General features: G+C 42.9%; 2 protein-coding genes across 5 annotated transcripts in view; one reads left to right on the top strand and one right to left on the bottom strand.

The window, feature by feature from the left end:
• On the bottom strand, positions 1-10,454 carry LOC128749097 (cortexin domain-containing 1 protein-like). Its single transcript, XM_053848335.1, has 2 exons — positions 10,360-10,454; positions 1-292 (listed from the first exon to the last, which is right to left on the bottom strand). The coding sequence occupies exon 2, from the start codon at positions 221-223 to the stop codon at positions 41-43; it is 183 nt and encodes a 60-aa protein (XP_053704310.1). The 5' UTR covers positions 224-292; positions 10,360-10,454; the 3' UTR covers positions 1-40.
• Positions 10,455-12,894: 2,440 nt separating this feature from the next.
• arnt2 (aryl-hydrocarbon receptor nuclear translocator 2) overlaps positions 12,895-22,528 on the top strand; it is a 47,231-nt gene continuing 37,597 nt past the window's right edge. For 3 of the 4 annotated variants that reach the window (XM_053861239.1, XM_053861231.1, XM_053861255.1), the window contains exons 1-2: positions 12,895-13,329; positions 21,732-21,843. In XM_053861239.1, the coding sequence (XP_053717214.1) occupies positions 13,299-13,329; positions 21,732-21,843 (143 nt within the window). In that variant the 5' untranslated portion in view covers positions 12,895-13,298. The remainder of the gene's footprint in view (positions 13,330-21,731; positions 21,844-22,528) is intronic. The other variant, XM_053861246.1, reaches the window with a different exon arrangement.

Raw genomic sequence — 22,528 nt, forward strand, 5'->3', positions numbered from 1 at the left:
TCATGGTGATATACCGACGGTGCTCGTACATATGGCCATATCAGTCATCCAGGTGCTGCTCCTCCCATGTGGAGGTGGGAATGGCGCTGTAAGGGTCCATGATGACCTTGGCGCAGCGGATGATCATGGCCACCAGCAGCAGGCAGAGGAAGGCGATGCAGACCAAGGTCATGCCCTGATCCACGTCCACGTAGTCCGGTTCTGTCGTGCCCTCCACCTCCATGGCGGTGTTGGTGTACTGCTGCTGTCCTCAGCCACGTCTTCCCCTCCTGCGGCCGTCATGACAGCGGCGCTGCTGGCACACAAGAAATAAACTTTTAGGGAAAACTCAGAGGTTTTAAAATATATGAACAACCTGTTTGAATACGATTCTGTACGGTTGGCCATGGTTCTTCTCACGTTCTATGAGTGAGTGCTTTTGTCCCTTTTTCCAATTTTCATGCATTTCCAATGTCCTGCGTTAGGCAACATTTTTTTGTTTTGATCATTTTACTGCAAGAGTACAACAAAAAACAGGAAAAATACATTTTATAAAAAGGTAAGGAATTTATCATGGCGTGAATAAGCTAAGTGAGATGATAAAGTATTCACAATAACTGGTTCAGTCTGATCTAATCCAATATAAAACTGTGGTTGCCAGCAAGCTGAGCTAAGACACAAGCAAAACAGAAGGGTTGACTTTCACTTTCCACTCTCCTGCATGACTGGTGATACCTGACGGCATGATGACGTACTGTTAGCATGGTGCTAGCACATGGCCGCTTGCTGACATGGTCAACCTATCGCATGCTAGCTTACCACCAGCCAGTCAAGTTTTTACCCATTATTTGTGACTGGTTTGGGCATTGTATAGTATGCTGAGATATGTTCAGGTGCACCTGCATAAAGTAGGACAAACAGGCGTCCGGGCAGAGGCTGAGTCGGATGCTGGACAAGGAATTTTCAGACATCAAATCTCTGCCTTAAAACCAGACGTACGGCTGCCTGATGTCCAGGTGTTACTGTCCGAACTCATGAATTGATATGAAACTGAAACTTGTGGGGTTTTTTTGCATTGTTTAAGTGAGACTCACATTGGAAACAACTGTGTCCAACTTGCCTTAAAAATGAGTGAACGCCACTATGGTCACATTCAAATGTCCGTTCAAACTGTCATTGTCATTGTTGAGAAGAGCAGGTTAATCTGAATTGTTTCAGGTACAGTTACCGACCGGTACTTCATCCTCAGTACCGGTACCTGTACCTGATGTCACCTGATATCCAGGTCAGTCGATCAGCAGATTTCTTTCACTGTGTATCGTACAGAACCAGGGATATTGAGTCAGTAAGTACAGGCACATAGTCTGTTTTAGTCCTATCAATAGATTCAAATTTAAATCTCAAAAAATCGCACTAAAGATGAGTTAACTTGCGATTAATGTCAAATTACACCCACATTTTGTGTCTGTTCTAAATGTAACTTAAAAGAAAATGTTCTCAATACCGAATGAACAATAATGCGTTCCTCATGCAAGCGTTTGTTTACTCCAACAACATAACAGAAACCGTCAAGAGCATTCTTCAGAATAACGCCACAGTCACTGAAGAGGCTCAACAACTTGCTACAAGCATAAAATATTCAACATTATTGGCCACTCTGTGAGTTGCATAGAGAACAGATACAAAAACGTGTGATTTATTTCTCATTAATCGCAAGTTAACTCGCCTAAAATTCTCTGCTCGATTAATTGAGATTCAAAATTTTAACCTGTCGACAGCCGTAGTTAGTTGGACAGGTAAAGGTACATCTGCCTGGTTGGTCTGGCAGGTCTTGTCGCGTCCAAATTCCAAAACCCAATCTTGGTTTTGTGGGACAATACAGTACGTGCAGTAAAATAAGACAATCTTTTGTTTCATCCTTTATGATTTAATGTGCACTTTCTGGGGCCTGGTGCAAACAACGCAAGCTTAAAAAAGCCCATGCTGAAACGTAAAGCTGTCAAATCTCAAAATGTGCTGACGCGGGAGCCTGTGCAGGTCGAGGTGAGAGAGGCGGGTCCAAGGACAGTTAAATGGAGGAAAGTAGAGAAGGAAGAAGGGCAGATAAATGTTGCTCCAGTTATCAGTGATGCAGAGAGACAACCAGTGAATGGTCTCGCTGTAAATGACTGGAGTGATGAACAAGCAGCAGTCACAGTCTACACACACACACTTGCATCGTTGTGGGGACATTGTGAGGTTTCTCATGGCCATAACCCTTTCCCCAGCCTCTCCCCCTAAACCTAACCATCCAAAACACATAGCTCACCTGAACCAGAACTCTGAACCAGGACTGAAACCCAGTTATAATGACCCAGTTATTCTGAAGTCTTCATCCTAAAATCGAGGTGTAACCTCATGGGGTCCAGCCAAATGTCCCTAAAAAGTCACACGGTCCTCACAAGGACACACACACACACTAGGTGATGTGCTGACAATAGGAATGGGGACGATCGCCACTGAGGCTTACTGAAGATGACTGAATTAACAAGATAGTTATATACACACATACACCAGAGATACACAGATATAGACTCATGGAAAAGGACCAGCAAAACATGAGCTGGGCACTGAAATTCTTCAACTGAGCATCTGTGTTAGTGGTTGCGTCATTTATTTTTCCTGCCCAATGGGACTTCTGACTCCACTGTCTCCTGCCTGATGGAGTAAGTTCCCCTCTGACCATAATGGCTTACCTTACATCCAATTTCCAAAGAGTCCGGAAGCGGTGCTGATGTGCCTGTGTCTTTATTTCAAAAAGAAAAACATTGTTCAGTGTTTGTCGAGTTCCACTGACTGTGCATATTTGCGGAGCTCCGCACAGCACCGCGGCAGAGAGACTTGCTCAGACAGGAAGTCAGACAGTGAAAAACGATGTGAATCCGAAACAGTCAGCAGAGCGCTTCGCTCCTGACAACCTGGATGACCTGGTTCATTTTGGAGATCGAGCGTCGGCCCGTTCTTTATGACTTTTGTCATGACCTCAATAAAGACATTGCCTCTTTCAACCCAACAGCGTCCTCTCAAGGAGGAGTTCAGGTGGAGGTTGGGAGAAAGAGTTCTCTCGCAAGTTAACAATGAAGAGCTTCATTTGCGATTTTCACCTCAATCGACTGCCCTCATTCAGAGTCTCTCCACAGACATTCAGATTACAAGCTCTTTGAGAAATTGCTGAAAATGGAAAGATATGGATTAAGATAGGACTGGAGCTGGCGGGACTTGCCCGACCCTCGCACACTTCCCTTTGATAGAGGTGAAAGTTTTAGTCTTTGGTCTGGGCCTGTGTGCCAGTGAGGAGACAGAGGAATAATGACTCAGAAGAGATCAGGGAGGATGAGCACGGCTCAGGAAAGAAGGGCTTAGGAAGGAAAGATTGAGAAGCGAGGTAAAAATAAGGAATAATAATGGTTCCCTCTTTGAATCGGAGGAATGTTTGACTCATGACTGGAATTTCAGTCAGTCCGACCGCTCCACACCCTGTGGCCTTTAAAGCTTTTCTCATTCATGCTTAGACACAAACCACTCCAGCATGCTTCACCTGTGACACCATTATAGGGGTGATGTACAAGATGTTTCAAATACATATACAGTTACGCCACTTCTTCCGCTCTCCGCCCCAGATAACCTTGTTTTTAAGACATTATCATTAAATCACACATCAAATTTATGTTGCTACAGCAACTGATTTAACGGATACTCCACAAAAGGTTAGTTTAGATGAGACCAGGGGTCGGGAACCTCTGCCTCGCGAGGCAAATGTGGCTCTTTTATGACTGAATTTGACAGTTTTCACAGCATGGACTTCAGCACCTGAGGATGGGCAGGTTCTCTGACTTGCTTACCCAAGCAGTTCCAGTGTTATGGAAACAACGTAGCTTGTGGCATGGCATGCTGCTTCTGTGTCTCGCTCCAAAGCCAACACCAGTCCACAACAAGCACCATTTAGAAACAACAATGTACATGCAGTACAGATTGGATCGAAGAGCTAGTTAAGATACGCTGAACGCTGCATGTAACGACAACATGTAAATGTTAGAAGTTCACTGGGGACTTAAAGTGACTACACCCTACTGTTTTGAAGTCTGAAAACTCTTTGAAAGGATCCATGAATCGGACTCATCTGAACACTTTCAACCTGAAACTGATCCAAACCACCACCGTATGTGGTTTCGCCAACTCATCCTCACTGCCATGTGGTTGAGTAAGTTGCCTATATGTCCTATAATGAGGGGTTATAAATAACAACTGACATCAATGATGATTCACTGGATCATGTTGGACGCTCCCTGCGATCCCCGCGCCTGCCCTGGATGGAAAACGTTCTTCTAGTCCACTGAAACACCTGTGGCAATTGCAAAGCTTAAGGCTGCCTTTGTCGTCAGTATAGGACGCAAAAGTCCACTTTCCCATTGTCAATATATAACGCCATGGAGTGAAGATGAGCAAAGCATTTTGGGCTGCTAAATGTAATGTGCTGTTATCTGATACATAAGGGGCTGCATGGGTCAGGTAACTGCCTCTGCAGCGGAGGGAAAATGCTCACTCGTCTGCCAGTCCCTGTTGCTGGAACCATGGTTCTCTATCTCTATTTCACGCTGACTCAAACATTGGTTTCATCAGACCGGAGAATTTTATTTCCCATGGATTCAGAGTCAGAGGTTATGCAGGAGCCCCGACAGATGCCAGGTTTGCACAAGCCTTTGAACTGTGCAAAATACTGCAATAAACTCAAAGTCTCACCGACAAAAGTTTAACATGTGGCCAGTTCGTGGAAGGACCCTGTTGGTTTTACGGATGATCAAGGTCACTGTACTCACGACCTTCCGCAGAATTTTGGCTGTACCATTTGTGTCTCAAGGGAAACCCATGATGGAGGTCAAGAGAAAATGATTGTGACCTCACAGACCACGCTATGACCAACCCATGCTCAGTCTGATGCCGTCATATATGGACTTTTGCGTCCTATCCTGGCGACCAAGGCAGCCATCAGCGTCGCATGTTGACGCATGAACACGTCAATGGAGTAAAATTTTCCTTCCCATGTAAAGGTAACTGCCATATACAGTGCTGTCGAGGCGGAAGTGAATCGTATGCTAAGAAGCTCTCCTTCTGAGTGATGGTCACCTAAGACGCACAGCAGTTTGATGGGCTCTCTATACCAATAGGCACATTGTTACACGTAGAATGAATAGAGCGCCATCCCATGGCTTAACTAACCGCAACCTCATGCTGCCAATGCATGAACTTGCAACTTGTGGTCAGTATAGGAGGCAAAAGTCCACCTTCCCAACATCAATATATGACGCCATGAAAGTGAGGATGGGTCGCTCTGACTTGTGCTGTCGATGGTGGAACTTGTGCGAAGCTTTACAAAAGTTCTATCAAAGGCATTCATCAATGAAGCAGGAGCAACAACTCAGGGAGGAAACAGGACGCACCGGAGCACAATCCTGACAGCAAAGGCAATGGAGCAATCATGTTTTCATTACAGGGCATTTTGTGAAGAATTTTGAGGGAAAATGAAACCAGCCTTCACTGCACTGCTTTCCTTTTGCAATCGGCGTTTTTATCTTATTGTGAGCCCAACAATTTGTAAATGTCAGCGCTTTACTTTTCCACGGAAAAGGCAGAGCAGGACATCAGCTACAGCGATAAAAAAAAGCTGCCACCTCGCATTTATCAGCCAGGAAAAGGTTTGATCCGGCTCATCTTCAGCCGCATAATTTTGGAATCTGACACAGAGTGACTAATAGTACAAGGTCACACATTGGTGAGATGCACAATCTACGGCACAGCAGCTGGAGCAGAGGAGTTCGGGACGAACATTTGGAAACAAGTTGTGTTTTCATCCAGCCTGGGATGTGACTCATTGTTAACGTGTCTATGATAACAACACATTCAACAAACCCTCACATCATTTCTAAACCAAGAGCAAGAGCGCCATCTAGTGGCCTCTGAAAATTGCGACACTGTTTCATCAACCCTTCATGATACCTCATCTACCCGTCAGTACTGTCCATTAACAGGTGAAGTGTAAAAACTGAGGAAATTGCCTTGAAAGAAAAATGGCTATAAAAACCAGTGATCTTGGTGGTAACACACAGATGTTTTCTCTTTGTTAGTGAGTCATTCAAGATGACTCAGATTCACTCAGATGACCAGAGCAAGGAGGTAGGCACGGTGCTCACCTACTCTGTTGCTGGGACAAACTAGTTTTCCAACAGTTTCAACTGTAAACATGCTAACGGTTGCTAACATAGAGGTACCGTTGTCTCCTTAAACCAAGAAATCCTCTAATCTTCCTGTGAGAACTAACCATAAAAACAACCTGACTGAAGGAAGCTGAAGACAAATCTCCACATCTGCAGATCATGGTCGTGGCCAGTTCCAAAACACAGCTGATATTAGGTTTGTCATGTGATCACCGCAGACATGGACTCAGACTGAGGAACACACACACTGCATCAGGTCACGCACACGACTTCTACATTGTATAGAAGGTTATTAGACACCATTAGCCGCACATCACCCAGTCCCATCATAGTCCAGCTACTGGCTACATCCTAGCTTAGTCCAGCTACTGGCTACATGTTAGCTTAGTCCAGCTACTGGGTACATGTTAGCTTAGTCCAGCTACTGGCTACATGCTAGCTTAGTCCAGCTACTGGCTACATGCTAGCTTAGTCCAGCTACTGACTACATGCTAGCTTAGTCCAGCTACTGGGCTACATGCTAGCTCAGTCCAGCTACTGGCTACATGCTAGCTCAGTCCAGCTACTGGCTACATGCTAGCTTAGTCCAGCTACTGGCTACATGCTAGCTTAGTCCAGCTACTGACTACATGCTAGCTTAGTCCAGCTACTAGGTACATGTTAGCTTAGTCCAGCTACTGGCTACATGCTAGCTTAGTCTTGCTACTGGCTACATGCTAGCTTCGTCCAGCTACTGGCTACATGCTAGCTTAGTCCAGCTATTAACTCCATTATTCAGGTCATGGAGTCCCACTAAGAGAAGTTGAAATTTCTCTCCAGTAGTCGGACTAAGCTGTTTAGATGCATTTTAATAGTCCAAACTTATCTGAACTAACGCAATAATTCTGTTTTCTGAGCGTCATGTGACCATGCTCAGTGTTCATGTCCCTGGGGAACATGCGATTGGCCCATCTGAAGACACAAACCATTGCATGCACTCTTGATGAATCACAGGTGTTTTAGTGTGTCTACAATTCAACCGAAGACCTAAACTACAGCTGCCTGGACATCAAAAACCATTTGATTGACAGCTGGTTGGAACGACACTGATGCCAAAGCAGTATCTGTGCGTGAAATCCAAAGAGTCACAGTGGCTCATCGAGTGGTATTTGCCTGTAGATCTGTATCAATACTCAGTCAATACAAGACGATCCTCGGCTCTTCACCTCAGCAAAGCACATTTCCTTGTTAAAGCCTGAACCATTACCGTTCTTTGAAACCGACGCCTTCATTTCTGAAGGATTTATGTTCTTAAATAACAAAATAAAACATTAAAACGAAATATAATTCCTTTAATATAACTAAAATACATCTAGCATTTAGGACTCAGTCATGTTTTTATATTTTTTATATGTTTTATAAACTCATATTAAACTTGGTGTGATTTATTGGCACCGCTGACTGAGATGGAATATTCCAGATAGGAAGTGCAGTCTCTGCCTGCTTATATAAGTTTCACTACATTACAGAATCTTAATGAAGCTTCACCAGTTTCCCTCATCTGTCCTTGATGTTGTTCATTGAGCTTCTAGGGGAAGTCAGGCCTTGCTACTGCAGCCACGGTCAGTTAAACCTTCTCTCGCTCCATACTCATCCAAAAGTGCCCGCAGCATTTTGAAAGTCAAAGCTGTTTCGTCTTCTTGTCATTGTCCATGGTTTTATCAAGGCTTCCCTCTTGAGCTCGTACCTTGTGATTATTCAGGTTCCCATCTGAATATTTCTGAGCCAATCTAGTGAAAATGCGCAAAAATAAAATGTGACTTCATGCCACTCTGCATTTGTTATTATGTTGCGATCATTGAGAGGAGAGTGCGCCATGAGATGATGTCATCAGAGAGCGTCTGTTAACCACAAAACACACTGTTTTCTATTCAATATAGCATCAGACTACACCCACATGGAGCCATGCATTTCCTGAACACATGACTTTAAAAAAGTTCTCGGTAAAAATGAAGCCATCTCTGCCATCCACAACCACCTGAAAACAATCGAAAATAAATAAGTAAAATAATTTCTGGCATTTTCATTCATGTTTATTTTCGCTTTGTGAAAGTCTGAATAAGAAGCCCATCAATGTGAGATATCTGTGAGGAAACAGCTACACGTCTCCACTTGAAATATGATTTATAATCGGTATGTCGTAAAACTACCAGCACAGTCAGCATAAAAGATAAAATTGCTCCATTAAAAAGTAAAAGAAGCAACATAAAGTGTGTTAAGTGGAAAGATAGTCTCATCATTCTGTCAATTAGACAGTCATTACAGAAATTCATCCTCAATTTCACAACCTTTCATTCACACCGTCTCTCTGCCTGGCAACACTTTAAAGTACGGTCTCTTGCAGTGGCGCCTTCACAGTGCCACAAAATACAGTAGCACGGGCTTCAAGACTATGAAGTGTTTGTGAGAAGCAATTTCAGAACTACTGACATCTGCACTTCTGCCACTGATGAGAAATAGGCAGCTGGACAAATGACATCTTTATATTAACAGACACATTAGCTCAAACCACAGAGGCCAACATGGCAGTCCATTACCATGCAAATGCTGTAAACCATCAACTACTGAACTCACAGATATTGGATCTGACTCGGAGGGAAACAGACTTCTGCTGAAGTGGTGGCATTCTTCAACTCAGAAAGCAGTTCAGATGTGATATTTTCCCGATAATCCTAAAAGACACATCACAATTTCCCACAGACATTCGGTCAAAGTGGTGACCGTGGCTGTATTTGTGTATTTATAAAGAGTAGTATTCACTCTTTATCAATCAGTTGAAGTGCAATAGCAAGGAGCCAGAACAGGTTCTGACAGTAATATTTGGGGGGTAAATAGTTTCAGCGATTGAGAGCCTGTGTTATCGCAGACCAATGCACAGATGCAGCAGGAGAGAGACGCCGTGGCAGCTGGATTAAATAACCAATATCCAACTACTTTGTCGTTGGATATTGGTTGCAGTTTTACAGCCCAGGACAACCATCCATGGCATAGATGGTGTTGTTCCAGTAGCTACAATCCTCCAGAGCTATACTGAGAGAGCGCTAACATGTTAGCACAGGGCTAAGCAGCGTAAAACTCTGGCAAAAGAGGCTTTTATCAGGCCACACTTGTGTCTGGCCTTTCTAGCCAAGTGACTTCATATGGATCTATATCATGAATGCAGTCTGTGGTGCGTTCACTAGATGGCGCTGAGGAGTGACAGTTGGCTGCCACACGCTAGCATCAGCTACGTGGATCCAGCAACCAGTCCTTGGTCTACATTTGACAATAGTTGGGGTTTGAAAATAAAAGCTTGTCACGACAGGTGTGTTTGATCGGCTGCTCTGTTGAGCAGGAGACGCACTTGAGCTCAGCTTCCGAACTGTTCACCAGGAAATGAACATGACGTTGCATCTTGCCGCTGTCAAAATATGGGGAAAACTTACAAATATTGATTATTAATATTGTCACAAAAAAATCATAGTATATTTCAGATTACGTTTTTTCCCATGGCCCTAATATGTAACCATATATGGAATCACACATGAGCTCAACTTTCACATTTTTTTACATGAATACTGGAGCGATCTTAACCGTTTAGATAACAGCAGAGTTGGGGGACCACTTTCATGTACAAAACTAGAGACAATACAATCTTTATTCAAGCGTTAATCCTCTGCTCTGCTCTGAACTTTAAATCTCAGATCTGACATGAGGAATTGGATGGTGGTGTCAGCGTAGCCCCAGCAGAGCAGGAGCTCCTTCTCCTTTTCACATCATCCCTAATGAACATCTGGGCTAGGATTCTGTTTTCTCTGCAAACATAGCTTCAGTCTTTGACTTCAGCGACTTAGTTGCCTCAGGCCAGTAATCTTATGCAAACATGCAGTTCGCCTCAGAAATATTTGGCAACAGAGCTAACAAACCCACTTCACAAAACATTACACAACGGTTGTTATCTCATAATACTCAACAATGTTTTCCAAATCTCTGAGCTCAGAAGACAGATACAGTGGCGAGTGTGTGAACATGCAGCACTGCCTCAGCTTCCTGCCAGGGAAGATGAACTGTTGCCTATGCAGTGCGTAGAAAGAGAAAGTCGGCTTCTTACCTGTTTCCCTCACATCCTGCACAAATCCCGGTGTTAGATCAGCTCCCAGTCCCTGCTGAGGAACCGCCACGGCAGAGAGCAAGGTGAGGTTTTAAGGGAGTTAAATAGGAGTCAGGATGGAGAGAGAGACGGAGAGAAAACCACAGCCAGTGAGAAACAGAGCGGCAGCTGGATCAATGTTGGTCGGGCGGCAGTTACTGCTGCATCCACTCGCCTCAAACTGAGGGGTAAAGCATCAACCCTGCTTGTTTCAAACAGACGCGGTTTGTGAATCTGCAACTGTCTTCTGAAACACATACTAAGGTGCCACCACTGCTTAAATCCATGGAGTTCCATCACGGACATGATTGTAAATGATGTATTTTAAATAATGGTAGCATTCAAGCATTGGAACAGCAGATCAATGTGTTGCAAGTGTCATGTATAAATTGAATAACTGAGCGCTCCTTTTGTTTGCCACTGTGATTCCACCAGCTGATAAGCTCTGTTGATGTCCGCACAAATAGTTGTGAATTAATACACAGAGAAGGAAAGACATAGCTGTAGAATAGTGCAACCTTAAATCCTGGACGCAGTGTTTCGACGTTTGTTTCTGTGCCGCTAAATGCAGTGGCAGGCAGTCAGAGCCTTCAACTACTGCTAGTTTTGAACATACTCAAACTTATTACTGACTTTAAGTCAGTGTTTCTCAACTGGTGTGCCACGGCAAACAGTGTGGGAAATGATCCAGTATCACCACATTTGTCCGGAGATAGAGGCGACATTAAATCATGAACAATTAGAACGTGTTGACCATCTACCAACCTGAGGTGACACGGATTCGATCACATCTTTCTATATTCTGTATTGATCTGTGCTGATGTGTCGACCTGTTCATCACTCGCTGAATGGTGCGCACTGCTCCTCTTCCCACATACTCACAGTAAAGAAGCCGGTAAAATGCGCAACTTTGAGTTGTTTTTAAACCTGATGCGCCTCACCTTCAGGACAGAATGATGGCGAGTTCTTTATCGAACCCGCAACGCCAAAGACTGTCTGCATGTGGAGCAACAGTGCTAATGGCTAACGCGACGTCTTACTTCAAAACTTTATTGACACTCTTAGACGTCGAAGTTTGCTTAAAAGTTGGCTAAAAACCAAACATGACGAGATAAAGAATCATTGTTGTTATGAAGCTGAGACAAAGAATTCAGAAAATTCCCCAAACTAGAATAAAATCATGCAAAAGAGAATGTGATTAAAACAAATAAAACGGTTATTTAAAATTAACTAAATCATTATATATATCTATATATATATAGATATATATATATATTTGCCATATCTCCCTCACTCTCCACCCCCTTTCTGGAGACATTTTAAACAAATTCATTGTCTGCATTTTTTTTAACAATAACATGACAAAATAGCGTGTTAGTAGCTACAGTTTTTCACAAATTAATTTTTACAAAGCACAATTGCCTTTTAGCCAACGCTCCTTTCCTGTGGTGAGCCTCACAATTTTTTTCAATGAATGAAGTGCGCCGTGGTTTAAGGTTGCAAAACACTGCTTTAAATTTCCAAATGTTGTTCACTTTACACTTTGACTCTAAGTAATTTTAAACATATATCAGTTCATTCATTGAAAGCAGTTCTCTGACCAGATAGCAAGGGTTGTGTAAAAAAAAAAAAACTTCACATGATAAGCAGCAGAAGGTGACTTTAAAATGGACATTTATTTGGAAGGACGTGTGAATTACATGGAGGAACTTCGGTTCCAGAGAGTGGTTGCTGTTGCTCTGACCCATTGAATGATCAAGGCTAACTTTGAAATTTTATCATCTTTGCAAACTGAAATTCATATGATGAGAGATAAAAAAAAAAAAAATCTAAACTGAGCTTATTGCGATCAACAACATTTGTACTGCCGCAAAAAGCATCTGATTGATTAGATAAAATAAATGTGGGATAATAATATAGGTTTGAAATAAGTAGCAGACGTTTTCTAGTTGACAACTGCTGATGTAGGCAGATGTGGTGTAATGTAGCTCTGATTTTACAGAGATGCCCAACAAAATATGAAGCAATTGTGGTGCAGTTAGAATGTTCGGTGCCACTTTACTTGTAGGTCTGATCTATAATGCATTATCAGTGCATTCCTAAGATGCATTTATAAGGTTGTACCGAACATGTTATGAATACTCATAATCAGGTATAGTAGTTTTTGTCAGGGTTTATGTCATATTATAAGTTGTGGATGTAATTTAAGTATCTTAACCGCAGCCTGACCACAAAGTATTATATTATGAGAAATGAGGTTGCACTGTTCTTTCAATTTTGGCACCTTATAATCTTAATAAACCTTGTAACAAGTTGTCATACACAATAATGAACATACATTACATGTTTTATGAGCCTTATAAACGCACCTTGGTGCCTTATAAATGTGGTTATAATGCATTATGCAGGACAGAATCTTCATGTCATCTTATTATCGCTGTTGAATACGATGACGGTATATAACAGAACCAGAGCCACTTTGGCTTGGAGGCGGTTTCTGGTGTAGTAGGAATACAGAGTCGTGCAGCTGGACGTCTATGTTTCCACCAGCCCGCATCCTCCCGTGCTCCACTGACTATAGATTAATGTATTCATGGAGCTCGAAAATCTCGCGGTGCTTCCATTCAGACATCTTGCATGATATTAAATCTGCCCTCGAAGGCTTATTTAGCCTCAAATAAAGGACAAAGGGGTCGTTATAGTGGATAGCAGAAAGGTGTCGAACTCTCCGGGAACCAGCGCCATTGTGCTCCAGTGAGGCGGTGAGACCGAGCCTCGCGTGCCAGTCCTGCGGTGTTTAGTCGCTCTTTCTCCGGCTGCCCGGCCGTATTGTGCGTCATCTCCACTGCTGCTGCTCCTCTCTTGTTTTTTTTTTCTCTCTCTCTCTCCGGTGAGGAAAAATGGCGACTCCCGCCGCGGTGAATCCGTCTGGTAAGTCTGCGTTGCGTTGTTTTAGATTCGCTTTTGTTGAGCTCGGCTGAAAGGGACCGAGGCAGAAGGCAGCGGAGGGCGAGGGCTGAAGCCGACGGCAGGCCGCCGGAGCTCGGCTCCAGCATCCATCCCCCCTTCCCCGACTATAGCCTCGCCTGCTTCACTGTGATTCTTCCCGATTTAGCGGCAGCCTCGGCGCTCCACAGCCGGCGGAACAGTTTTGCTATCGCAGTTTTGTCGTCTTGTTGTGTTGTTTGTGCTGCATCGACCTGCTAGCAACACGGTTCCATGTCAGTGAACCCCACTTGCCGTGATACAAAAGCCCTTTTCTGTATTCAGTCAAACAACACACGTCCTTAACCATTGCTCACTGTGCTCAAAAACAACCAGGAAATACTCATATATTACAGATGTACCGTTACGAGTTGCTCGCCTGTTGAGTCTATATTAAGAAAACGGTTCGTGATGCCCAATTGTTGCGGTCTGTGTCGAATCGAATCCGAGAACAGACGGTACATTTACAGGGACATTTAGTGTGTGTTTCCTTGAAAATCTCCCACAAACTCAGTGATTCATATCTGAAGTCACGCAAGAAATGTTGCTTCATCCTGTCAAACGTCTTTTGTGAACCAAAAACCTTCCAGTGTTTTTCAAACGATCCTCTTATTCTTTAGTACAAACACTTTATTTGGCGAGAGATGCAGGTTAATGTGTTACACCTGTTTTGCACTCTGCTTTCTATAGTCTCCAGGGAAATAAAACAAAACAAAAAAATATTCGGACTAAAACTGATGCAATGCTGTATCAAGGTTTCCCTTGAAAGAGGTAACCACCCGATAACTTGATGCATAAACTGATCTACAAATCTCAGGTAACGTTCTGTGTTTAGCAGTTGTATAGCTGTAGTACTGCACGTTGACTCATAATAACCGTGGGCCCAAAAACTTAAAAAGCTATCAATAATCGTGACCGCTATTTATTTTATTTCATGACAGTGTTTAGAGTTTCCACCAATACAGTTTACAAAGCAAGTCAACATCGGAGTGACCAGTATAGTTTTGCATTCACTAGTGTTTTTATAAACCATGCAAAATGTGAATTTTATGCCCGTCATCTGCTGTCTACGCTGCAGCTTTGGGTTCTCACAAAGAACGCTGCCAGCGGAGCACTACAGAGTATAAAAAACTTCATTGTCGGTTGATGATTTACAGCAGCATCGCAGCACAAACAAACTTTTACCGTGACGCTGCTTATTGCCTGTGTGAATGTGGTCTCTATGGAGTGTTTTTTGTCTTTATTATGATGCCGCTCGTACGTAGCGTGTCACTAAAGTAATTGCTGTTTCATGTGCTTGTTATGGCTCCAGTTTTCAGGAAAACGGCTCCATCCACATGAAGGTGGAGTTGTGGTAACCAGGTACTGTTTTCTGAGAATGAACTGAGAAAACAAGTTTAGTATTCGGTGCAAATCATACAAGGACTGGAAGTGAGAATTGATGCAAATAACCCACTTGCCAGCGTCGATGTAGCGTGTAGCGGGTGACTGCAGATCAGCTCACGTCGCTAAAGAAAACCACGAGCGCCACCGTCATTGGTCACTCTCTAATGTTTTGGTTTTTAGTCAAGTGTGACTTATTATTCTAGGTTTCCACCAAATGTAAACGAGTGTTGCGATCCACCATGAGAGCCGACACGCCTTTAAAGATGAAATCTCATGCAAGCTAACGTATTTTAAACGAAGTGGAAACATCGAAACAAGCGGATAACACGTAGCACATCATGGAGGTGGATATGATTACGGTGGTTGTCGCTGTGTTTTTAATGGTGAAATACAGGAAGAAGCCTCATAGTGACTGAGTTGCTTGCTGAACTCAACTTGTAGAAAGATTTACTTGCGTTCCATTTTGTGTGTTTTTATTTTACCGCACTGTTTGAAATAATAACTACAACTCAGCATCATTTCTGGTCAATGCTGGCTTCGTTTCCATTTCCTTGTTGCTTATCATTTGTGGAACGTGCCATGCTTTCTTCTCCATTTTTGTCTGATTGTTACAACTGCCTCTGTTTGGTTGAAGAGACGTTGATGCAAGTATGAACCCGCTTACCCTCATTATGCTTTTTTGGTTTTGACTTGATGCTGTCTTAACACCTTCCGAAACAGCGACTAAAAATAATATTTCTTTTATTTGTGATTCAAGAAAAGTTGTGTTGGGAGCTCCATCATGAGGTGGGGAAAGCCTGTCGCTTGCAGTCTCGATGACATCATTCGGAATACTCCTGCCGATGCTGCAGTAGGCAGCTGAGGATGAGCGAGCAAGACACCGTAGATGACAGCACTGTCAGGTGCAGCGACTAGTGTGAGCAGCTTGTAGAAACGCTGTGTCATAGTCGGATTATCTCCAGCTGGTCCTCACCCATATCCAATTTGGTGTAAGAACCTGTGAGACTTGACAAGTGAAATTAATCTAATGAGGAGAGAGTCTCGAACTGCTAAACATACATGCCGTCGACTGCAGTGACAAGCACTGCTCACAAAGGCATTTGTTCAAGAGCTACTTCTAAGACATATGCAGTACATTCATTCTAAATTGGACCTTGGATTATGGCGGTGGAAGTAGTCTGGGGACTTAGATTCCCTGCGTTTGTCATCACCCTGTGTCTTGTACAGTATTTTCTAATGGGATTGTTATTCTCAATATCCTTTATAATGCAATAGGGGGATTGTCTTTGTTGAGACGCTGGTGGTGGATTAAGCTCTAATTTGAAATGTTATTAAGCAGAATACTAATGTGGATGTTCAATTGTTAGATCTGACAGGGTTTCCACCAGGATTTCTTAAATTTCCCCGTTTCGCTATCTGACAGAACAGATGGCGCTGTCTACTGTAAAATGTTTGGACTTGAAGGACTAATTCATTGAACCCTCACATCATTTCTAAAGCAAGAGCACCATCTAGTGGCCTCTGAAAATGAGGACACTGTTTCATCCACCATACAATACTGTTTCATGATGCCTCATCTGCCCATCACTAGTGCCAGCCACATGACTAGCGGCCCACCGGTACTAGGATAGTAATAGTAAGTAATAGGATTCATGTTTGAAAATACCACCTCCTATTTCCAACCGATCCTGGAAGTTGCATTGATAAATATGTCTGCTTTGGTGTTACAAACGAACAGAAATGTGAAATGACCCCTATTACGTAACTGCTTGGAGGTTGGTGGAGGTAACAAACACCGTCGCTGTAGCAGGATGAATAAATTAAAGGCCGCGTGTTATGCAAAACAAAGTCGTTCTTGGTTGTTAGTTTGTGCCTCTGGCTGCATGTAAAATGAAACGAAACTATCCATTGAGTTTGACACACATTTCCAAACGTGTTTACTGGAGCAAAGCAGCTCCAGTCAAGAAATTTACATTTTATCCAGTTTTATTTAATTTATTTATTTACATCACTGGATGGGACCTGTGGACTCAACTCTCCCACCCTTCAGGGAGAAGAGCTTCAGGAAATACATATGATCTCGTACCTGATAAGATATTTGTTTGCTAATATAATCCTACTTAAAGAGCAACTAATGTTGAAATGTGATTTCCTGATTCAAGCACATGTGCAAGTGTCGAATGCCTCCTTCTGTGATGCAATAACTCCCTCATCATGCAACGTTTTGATCGCTGTATAAAGTTCTAGTCTGTGGAGTGTGCTATATACTTTTATCCGCACACATCCTGAGTTTCACTCTTTTTTTTTGTCTGTATTTCTGACCATCCTAATTTCAACATTACATTGACTTCGAATTGTGCGTTCACAAAGAAGAATCAACGTTCGAATTTCCAGCACAATGAAGGAAACGGTTCTGTCGCTGCACTCCAATTTCCAAGTCACAATTGTGACCGAGGTGTTCCCACGTGTTGCGCCGTGGTTCGACAAGTGTCCTCCTGGTTGAGGTCATCACATTCTTAAGATGCTTAAATGCGATAACTGAAGCAGGCTGCAGCAAAGCCATTCACAGCAAAGCACTTGGTGTCAGGGAGAATAATGAGAATGTCTTCTGAACAGAGGCGCTGGGAGAAACGACAAACAAGATGATTTTAATGAAATTAACATAATGTGGTGCTTTTCACTCCTCAGAACAGTGAGAAGCATTTGTGTGCGCTGCCTCCTTTTTTGTATTAATAGAGTCTAAAGCGATGAAATGCCCTCAGGCTATTCTGACGGCTCCTGTCTTGAGGGAGAACGGATAAGAAGCTGCAGCCAGAGAGCGGAACCAACTGGCAGAGAACAAGGGCCATGATTGAGAAACACTCCCTCAGCTCCACCACGCACTGTTTAATACATTCCCCCCCAGGGTTTTTTTTTAGCTTTGTGCTGGCTGATATGTGAAGTGAGTTCAGAGCAAGCCCCTTATGAACAGAACTTGAGAGGATTGGGGGTGAGAACGGTCAATGGCTGACGATATTGAACCGATTAAGCATTAGATTTGTCGTCATTCGTAAAAAGTGTGACCTGTTTGAGCAGATATCGGGATCCAATGAAGCGTGTCAGCTCATCAATCAGGGTTCCAACGTCTTGTTTTTTTTAGTTTTACTGGCCCCCTGTAAGATTTCACTGACCTGGCCACCCAAAAAAATGATCTATTTTTGCTTCCATTTTGTTATACACTAAAGAAATTTCATTTTACTTCAGATTAAAGTGACCAATAGACGTGAAAAAAGAATGTAATAATTGGGGCCATGGGTGATCTCAAACCCTGTCAATACATGGAGAACAGTGAGGTTTTGCCCCATGTCAGGTTGGTGGCCGCCCACATCATTTTTGGAAGGCTCTAGAATAATTTGAATTGTTTAATAGTTCAGTAGGGTTAAACATTTATGTGTCACCTTACAAGAGTTTGTATGGGATCGAGGAAAAGACTTCCATGCTGGACACAGAATCTTGGTACAGTACAGAGTACCTGTTCATCCGGGTACAGCTTCACTGATTGTCTACAGCGCCACTTGACTCAGCTGCATCTCAGTCCTCACTCCTCCTTGAATGAAAGATGGCAGGCAGGATAAGAGTGTTGGTGCTTTTCTCTGGAGGACAGAGGGAGGAATGCTCTCTCTATCAAATATTAACCATGTTACTTGGTGCAATGAGGTGCAGCAGAGGGTTTGTTTGGCCTATCTATTGCATTTGGCTGAATAAGTGATTGTGTGGATAAAACACAAGTCGCAGCGGCAAATGGATGCATTTGTGAGCAGGCAGAGCGACGTGAGGGAGAAGGAGAAATGATGTCAACACGCGATGCAGCTTTGGAAGTGAAGTAATTCATTGTTATAATCCATGCTGGTTGATTACTAATAAAGGTCCCTGTGCTCTTTGTGAGAACTGCATCACCGGCTTTGCAGTGCGGACTGAATCAATTGTTCCACGCACTGCAGTTTCATAGTGCTGACCGTACAAAAATGGAGCTCAGCTAGTTAATCATAACAATACAACCGAAGCTCCACATAACCCAGCTCTCTCTTCTCGCTACACGTAAGTGCTCTATCGGCGTTTGTGACCCGACTGAATCCATCATTGTAAAGCAGGATCAGTCCTCCGAGGATGCTAAAATGACTGCCACTCTTTGACAGTAGCCCCATAAAACTGCAATTGTTGTGCTACATTCATGTTTGGCATCCCCTCTCCACCTGCTCCTGCTCTCACAAACATGATTTGTGCTCCACTAAATTGAGATTAGGGCTGGGCAAAAATCATAATTGTGATTATTTTGATTCGTATCATAATCACGATTATTCAAACGTTTATTAAACGGCTTTATAAGACTTAAGATTTAGTTGTCATTAGACTTTCAAACTTTATTTAACAAGGAACGACAATACAGCATTGTGTGAAATGTAAATAATATTTTTCAGTTCTATTTAACCTTCTTCATGTAGGTTAAATGTTTCTCTCTCTAGAAACACCAATCTGTATGGTCAGGCTTCAGAGAACGGTGGAGACAGGAGACAAGATTTCGAGCTGAGCAGGCACTTCGCTTGGACGCAAAGATGTTTCTCAGGTTCTGATTTGTAAGCTGTGATGTCATAGTTTTTTTATTCATTTTTTGTGAAAGTAGAAGTCACTCCTTTGATTTTAAAACTTACATATTTGAGCGCTCTTCCTGTGTCTCTGCAGTGTGATGAATGACAAGGAGCGCTTGATTTTATCACCCCTGTCTCACTTCAGCGCAAGCGATTGTTCTTATGCATTTAGCGTCCTCCACTCCTTGTAAATAGAGGCTCAAGCTCTCTCGCTGACAGGCGGAGCTTCGCGCTGAGTGGCTCACTCTGTGTAGCGCGCTCACTGTGCCCTCCACAGTAGCTTCCCACTGGTCAGTTTTCTTCGGGACAAAGCGTGGTGCAGTGTTTGGGTGCATCGGGACATAGTGAGAGAAGCTGGGGAGACGGCTGAATAATCGTTTCATGACGATTGTTATATTTTTATAATCATATTTGTATGATCATAATTGTAAACCCGATAAAAAATTCAATAGTTGAGATGTAATTTTATGGTCAAATCCAGCGATGACTTAAGCCTCAAAATGAAGTTGTGAAAACTAGGGATGCACTGATGAGGATTTTTGCTGCCGTCCACCGATACCGATCAGCCAGAGTGCAGATCACCGATACCGATCACATGGATTGACAATGAATTTATAATCAAAATAATAAGACCTTCTGTGTAAATGATGTGGAAAAAATGAACATAAAATCATTTTAATTCAGACACATTTTTATATGCCTCTTCATGGTGGCAGAAATAGAAAAAGCTTGCTGAATGGAGCAATTATTTTGTCAAAAGGACAACTGAAAAACATTTATTTCGATGTAAGAGGTCGCAGGTGAATCTCTGGAGACTGTGCTGTGTCTGTGAAATATTTACATACTGTAGCGGGACTCCGACAACAGAGAGCACTCATTTATGAAAGTTTCCACTCTGGATGCTTTAAAAATGTCACATTCAGGTGGCTAATGCACAGTGCACCTGACTCCAAAACAGAAGGCATCCATTCGTTTCTGTTTCGGTCGCCGCGTCTCCATTGACAGTCTGTCAATGGGACGGCAGGTGGTGGTAGTGTCCCTGATAGTTGCAAGCATACAACAAGCATTAGGTGAGGAAGAAAGCTGCTGGAGAGGTCGCGCTTCAGCTCTGTCTTTAAGTAGAGTGACGAATCATTCAAAATTCAAATTTGGTAGGCCAAAAAAAGTGCTTCCTCTTTTAACTCTCTCCACGCTCTGACATCAAAGCCTTTCTGTTCTCACAGTCTTCTGAACTGTCAGTACAGAACTGTCTTAACTTGACTTTCACTAGACTCAGCCTCTGCTGTTGACCGATTTTTAAATGAAAAACAAAGTCTGGTAGCTACAAAGATGAAGTAGACGAGGTGTAAATGAAATCTGTGACTGAGGTGCGTTAATTTGAGTTACCTATCTTCAGGTAATCCTGCATCACTTCTTCTGGCTGTGCCGCTGGAGAGCCAGGCGTGACTTCACTACACTTTTGACGCTTCGCTTGTGCTGCAGTTGTCCTGGGATACTCTGCGGCACAGGCGACATGCAGATTGGAAATGAAAAACACCTCATACTTGCACAGTTTGCAGAACTCCCCTGGCCTTTCCAACACTGTCTCTGCTCCCTGAATCACCATGCTCCGTTAGTTATTGAAGAGGAGCAGGGATGTTTCTGTAAATGGACCGTGCTTGCATTTGTGGGCTGCGAGGAGAAAAACACAATGTGCTTTGCTGGCATTACTCAACATCTGCCAGTTTAAAGTGGAATGGTGGTGGAACTTGAAGATGGAACTGGAAGACTGGCGAACCACTGAAGTATGTTTCTCTCTGAATGTCCTTGAAAACGTGTAGATCACATCACAAGGGCCATGACTCTGTCAAATGGTCAAATGTGACCCATTTCCCCTTGTTAAGTTGTAAAAGGATGTTTGTAACATCTCACTGTTGATTTGGGCTTTTTCAAGTTATAACAGTTATAACATCAAAGTTTAGGCACCTGAGAAATAGATGCCACTCTGTTCCTTTTGTTGCCCTCAGCTCCTAACAAATGGATGCACCCTCTAGATTTTAGGTGCATTGTCGGGTGCCTGCTTTCATATTTTCGCCGTTTCGCATTTTACTCTGAAATTTTGTTTCTTTTTTTTTTAAATATGACTGGATTTGTTTTCCCTGGTCTCATCCTGATTTCATATTTTGTTTGCTTCTTTAAGTTGGTATTATTAACTTTGCTCTGAGTGTCAGTCACATACAGGTTTGTTACACATCTTTATGACTTCTTAGATCAGCTTTGTTGTCTTGACCAACTCATGATGTCCGACTGGCATTTGACCACCATGTTTACTGATTAATTGTCTTTTTTTTTTTCCAGAGATGGGCAGTGAGTTGCCGGGGACAGTAGCGATGCCAGGGGCAGTTGGAGGCGGCCAGGTGAGGATGGGTGGAGCCGTGCTTGGCCGCGGGGGCAAAAGGAGGTCAGCAGGGTGAGTCTCTCTCTTCATATGAAACTGCAAAGGGAAGATCTAAAGGGAAATCAAATCTTATTCCATCCAGCATGGCTCAGTGTTCATATGAAAACATTCTTTTTTCATTTTATTGTGTTTTGATCGGAGTGGAAAATGGAAACGTAATGAGCTTTTGTTTTACGTTTTTAAGTTTTGGCTCAGTTCTTTGGAGCATTCTCACCACAACATAAGTGTAGTAAAGCAGAAGTGACAGTGAACTTACAGAATCACTAGTGTTTGTATCATATCAAGTAGTTCTTAAAGGGAAATCTGCTGGAGAAGAAGTTTCTCCCAATCTTTAAGGAAGACACCTGCCACCCATTGAAAGAAACTTCTCCTTCTTTCCAACATGACCCAAAGCTCCTGACCATATATGAGGGTCGGGATGAAAATTTAATGGTAAATGGACAATATTTGCCTTTTGGCTCAGGTCTCTGTTACACACAATGGTGTGGTAGAGCGATTGCAATAACCTGCTGCGCCGATTCGGCAACCAATCTCCTTCTCCCTTACCCCGTCACTTGAGAACCAGACACCAAGAAACTTAAACGTCTCCTCTTGAGACAGGGACTCATTCTTGTTATAAATAACAACAAAACAGTTTTTATCTGAGTATGTTGTGTAGTGGAAATACTGTGCTGCAGAAAAGTAGATTTCTTATACT

Source organism: Synchiropus splendidus, chromosome 1 (genome assembly GCF_027744825.2).
Source record: "Synchiropus splendidus isolate RoL2022-P1 chromosome 1, RoL_Sspl_1.0, whole genome shotgun sequence".
Lineage (NCBI taxonomy): Eukaryota > Metazoa > Chordata > Actinopteri > Syngnathiformes > Callionymidae > Synchiropus > Synchiropus splendidus.

Coding starts and splice junctions, on each gene's coding strand:
- LOC128749097 (XM_053848335.1), bottom strand. CDS start 223: ATGGAGGTGGAGGGCACGACAGAACCGGACTACGTGGACGTGGATCAG.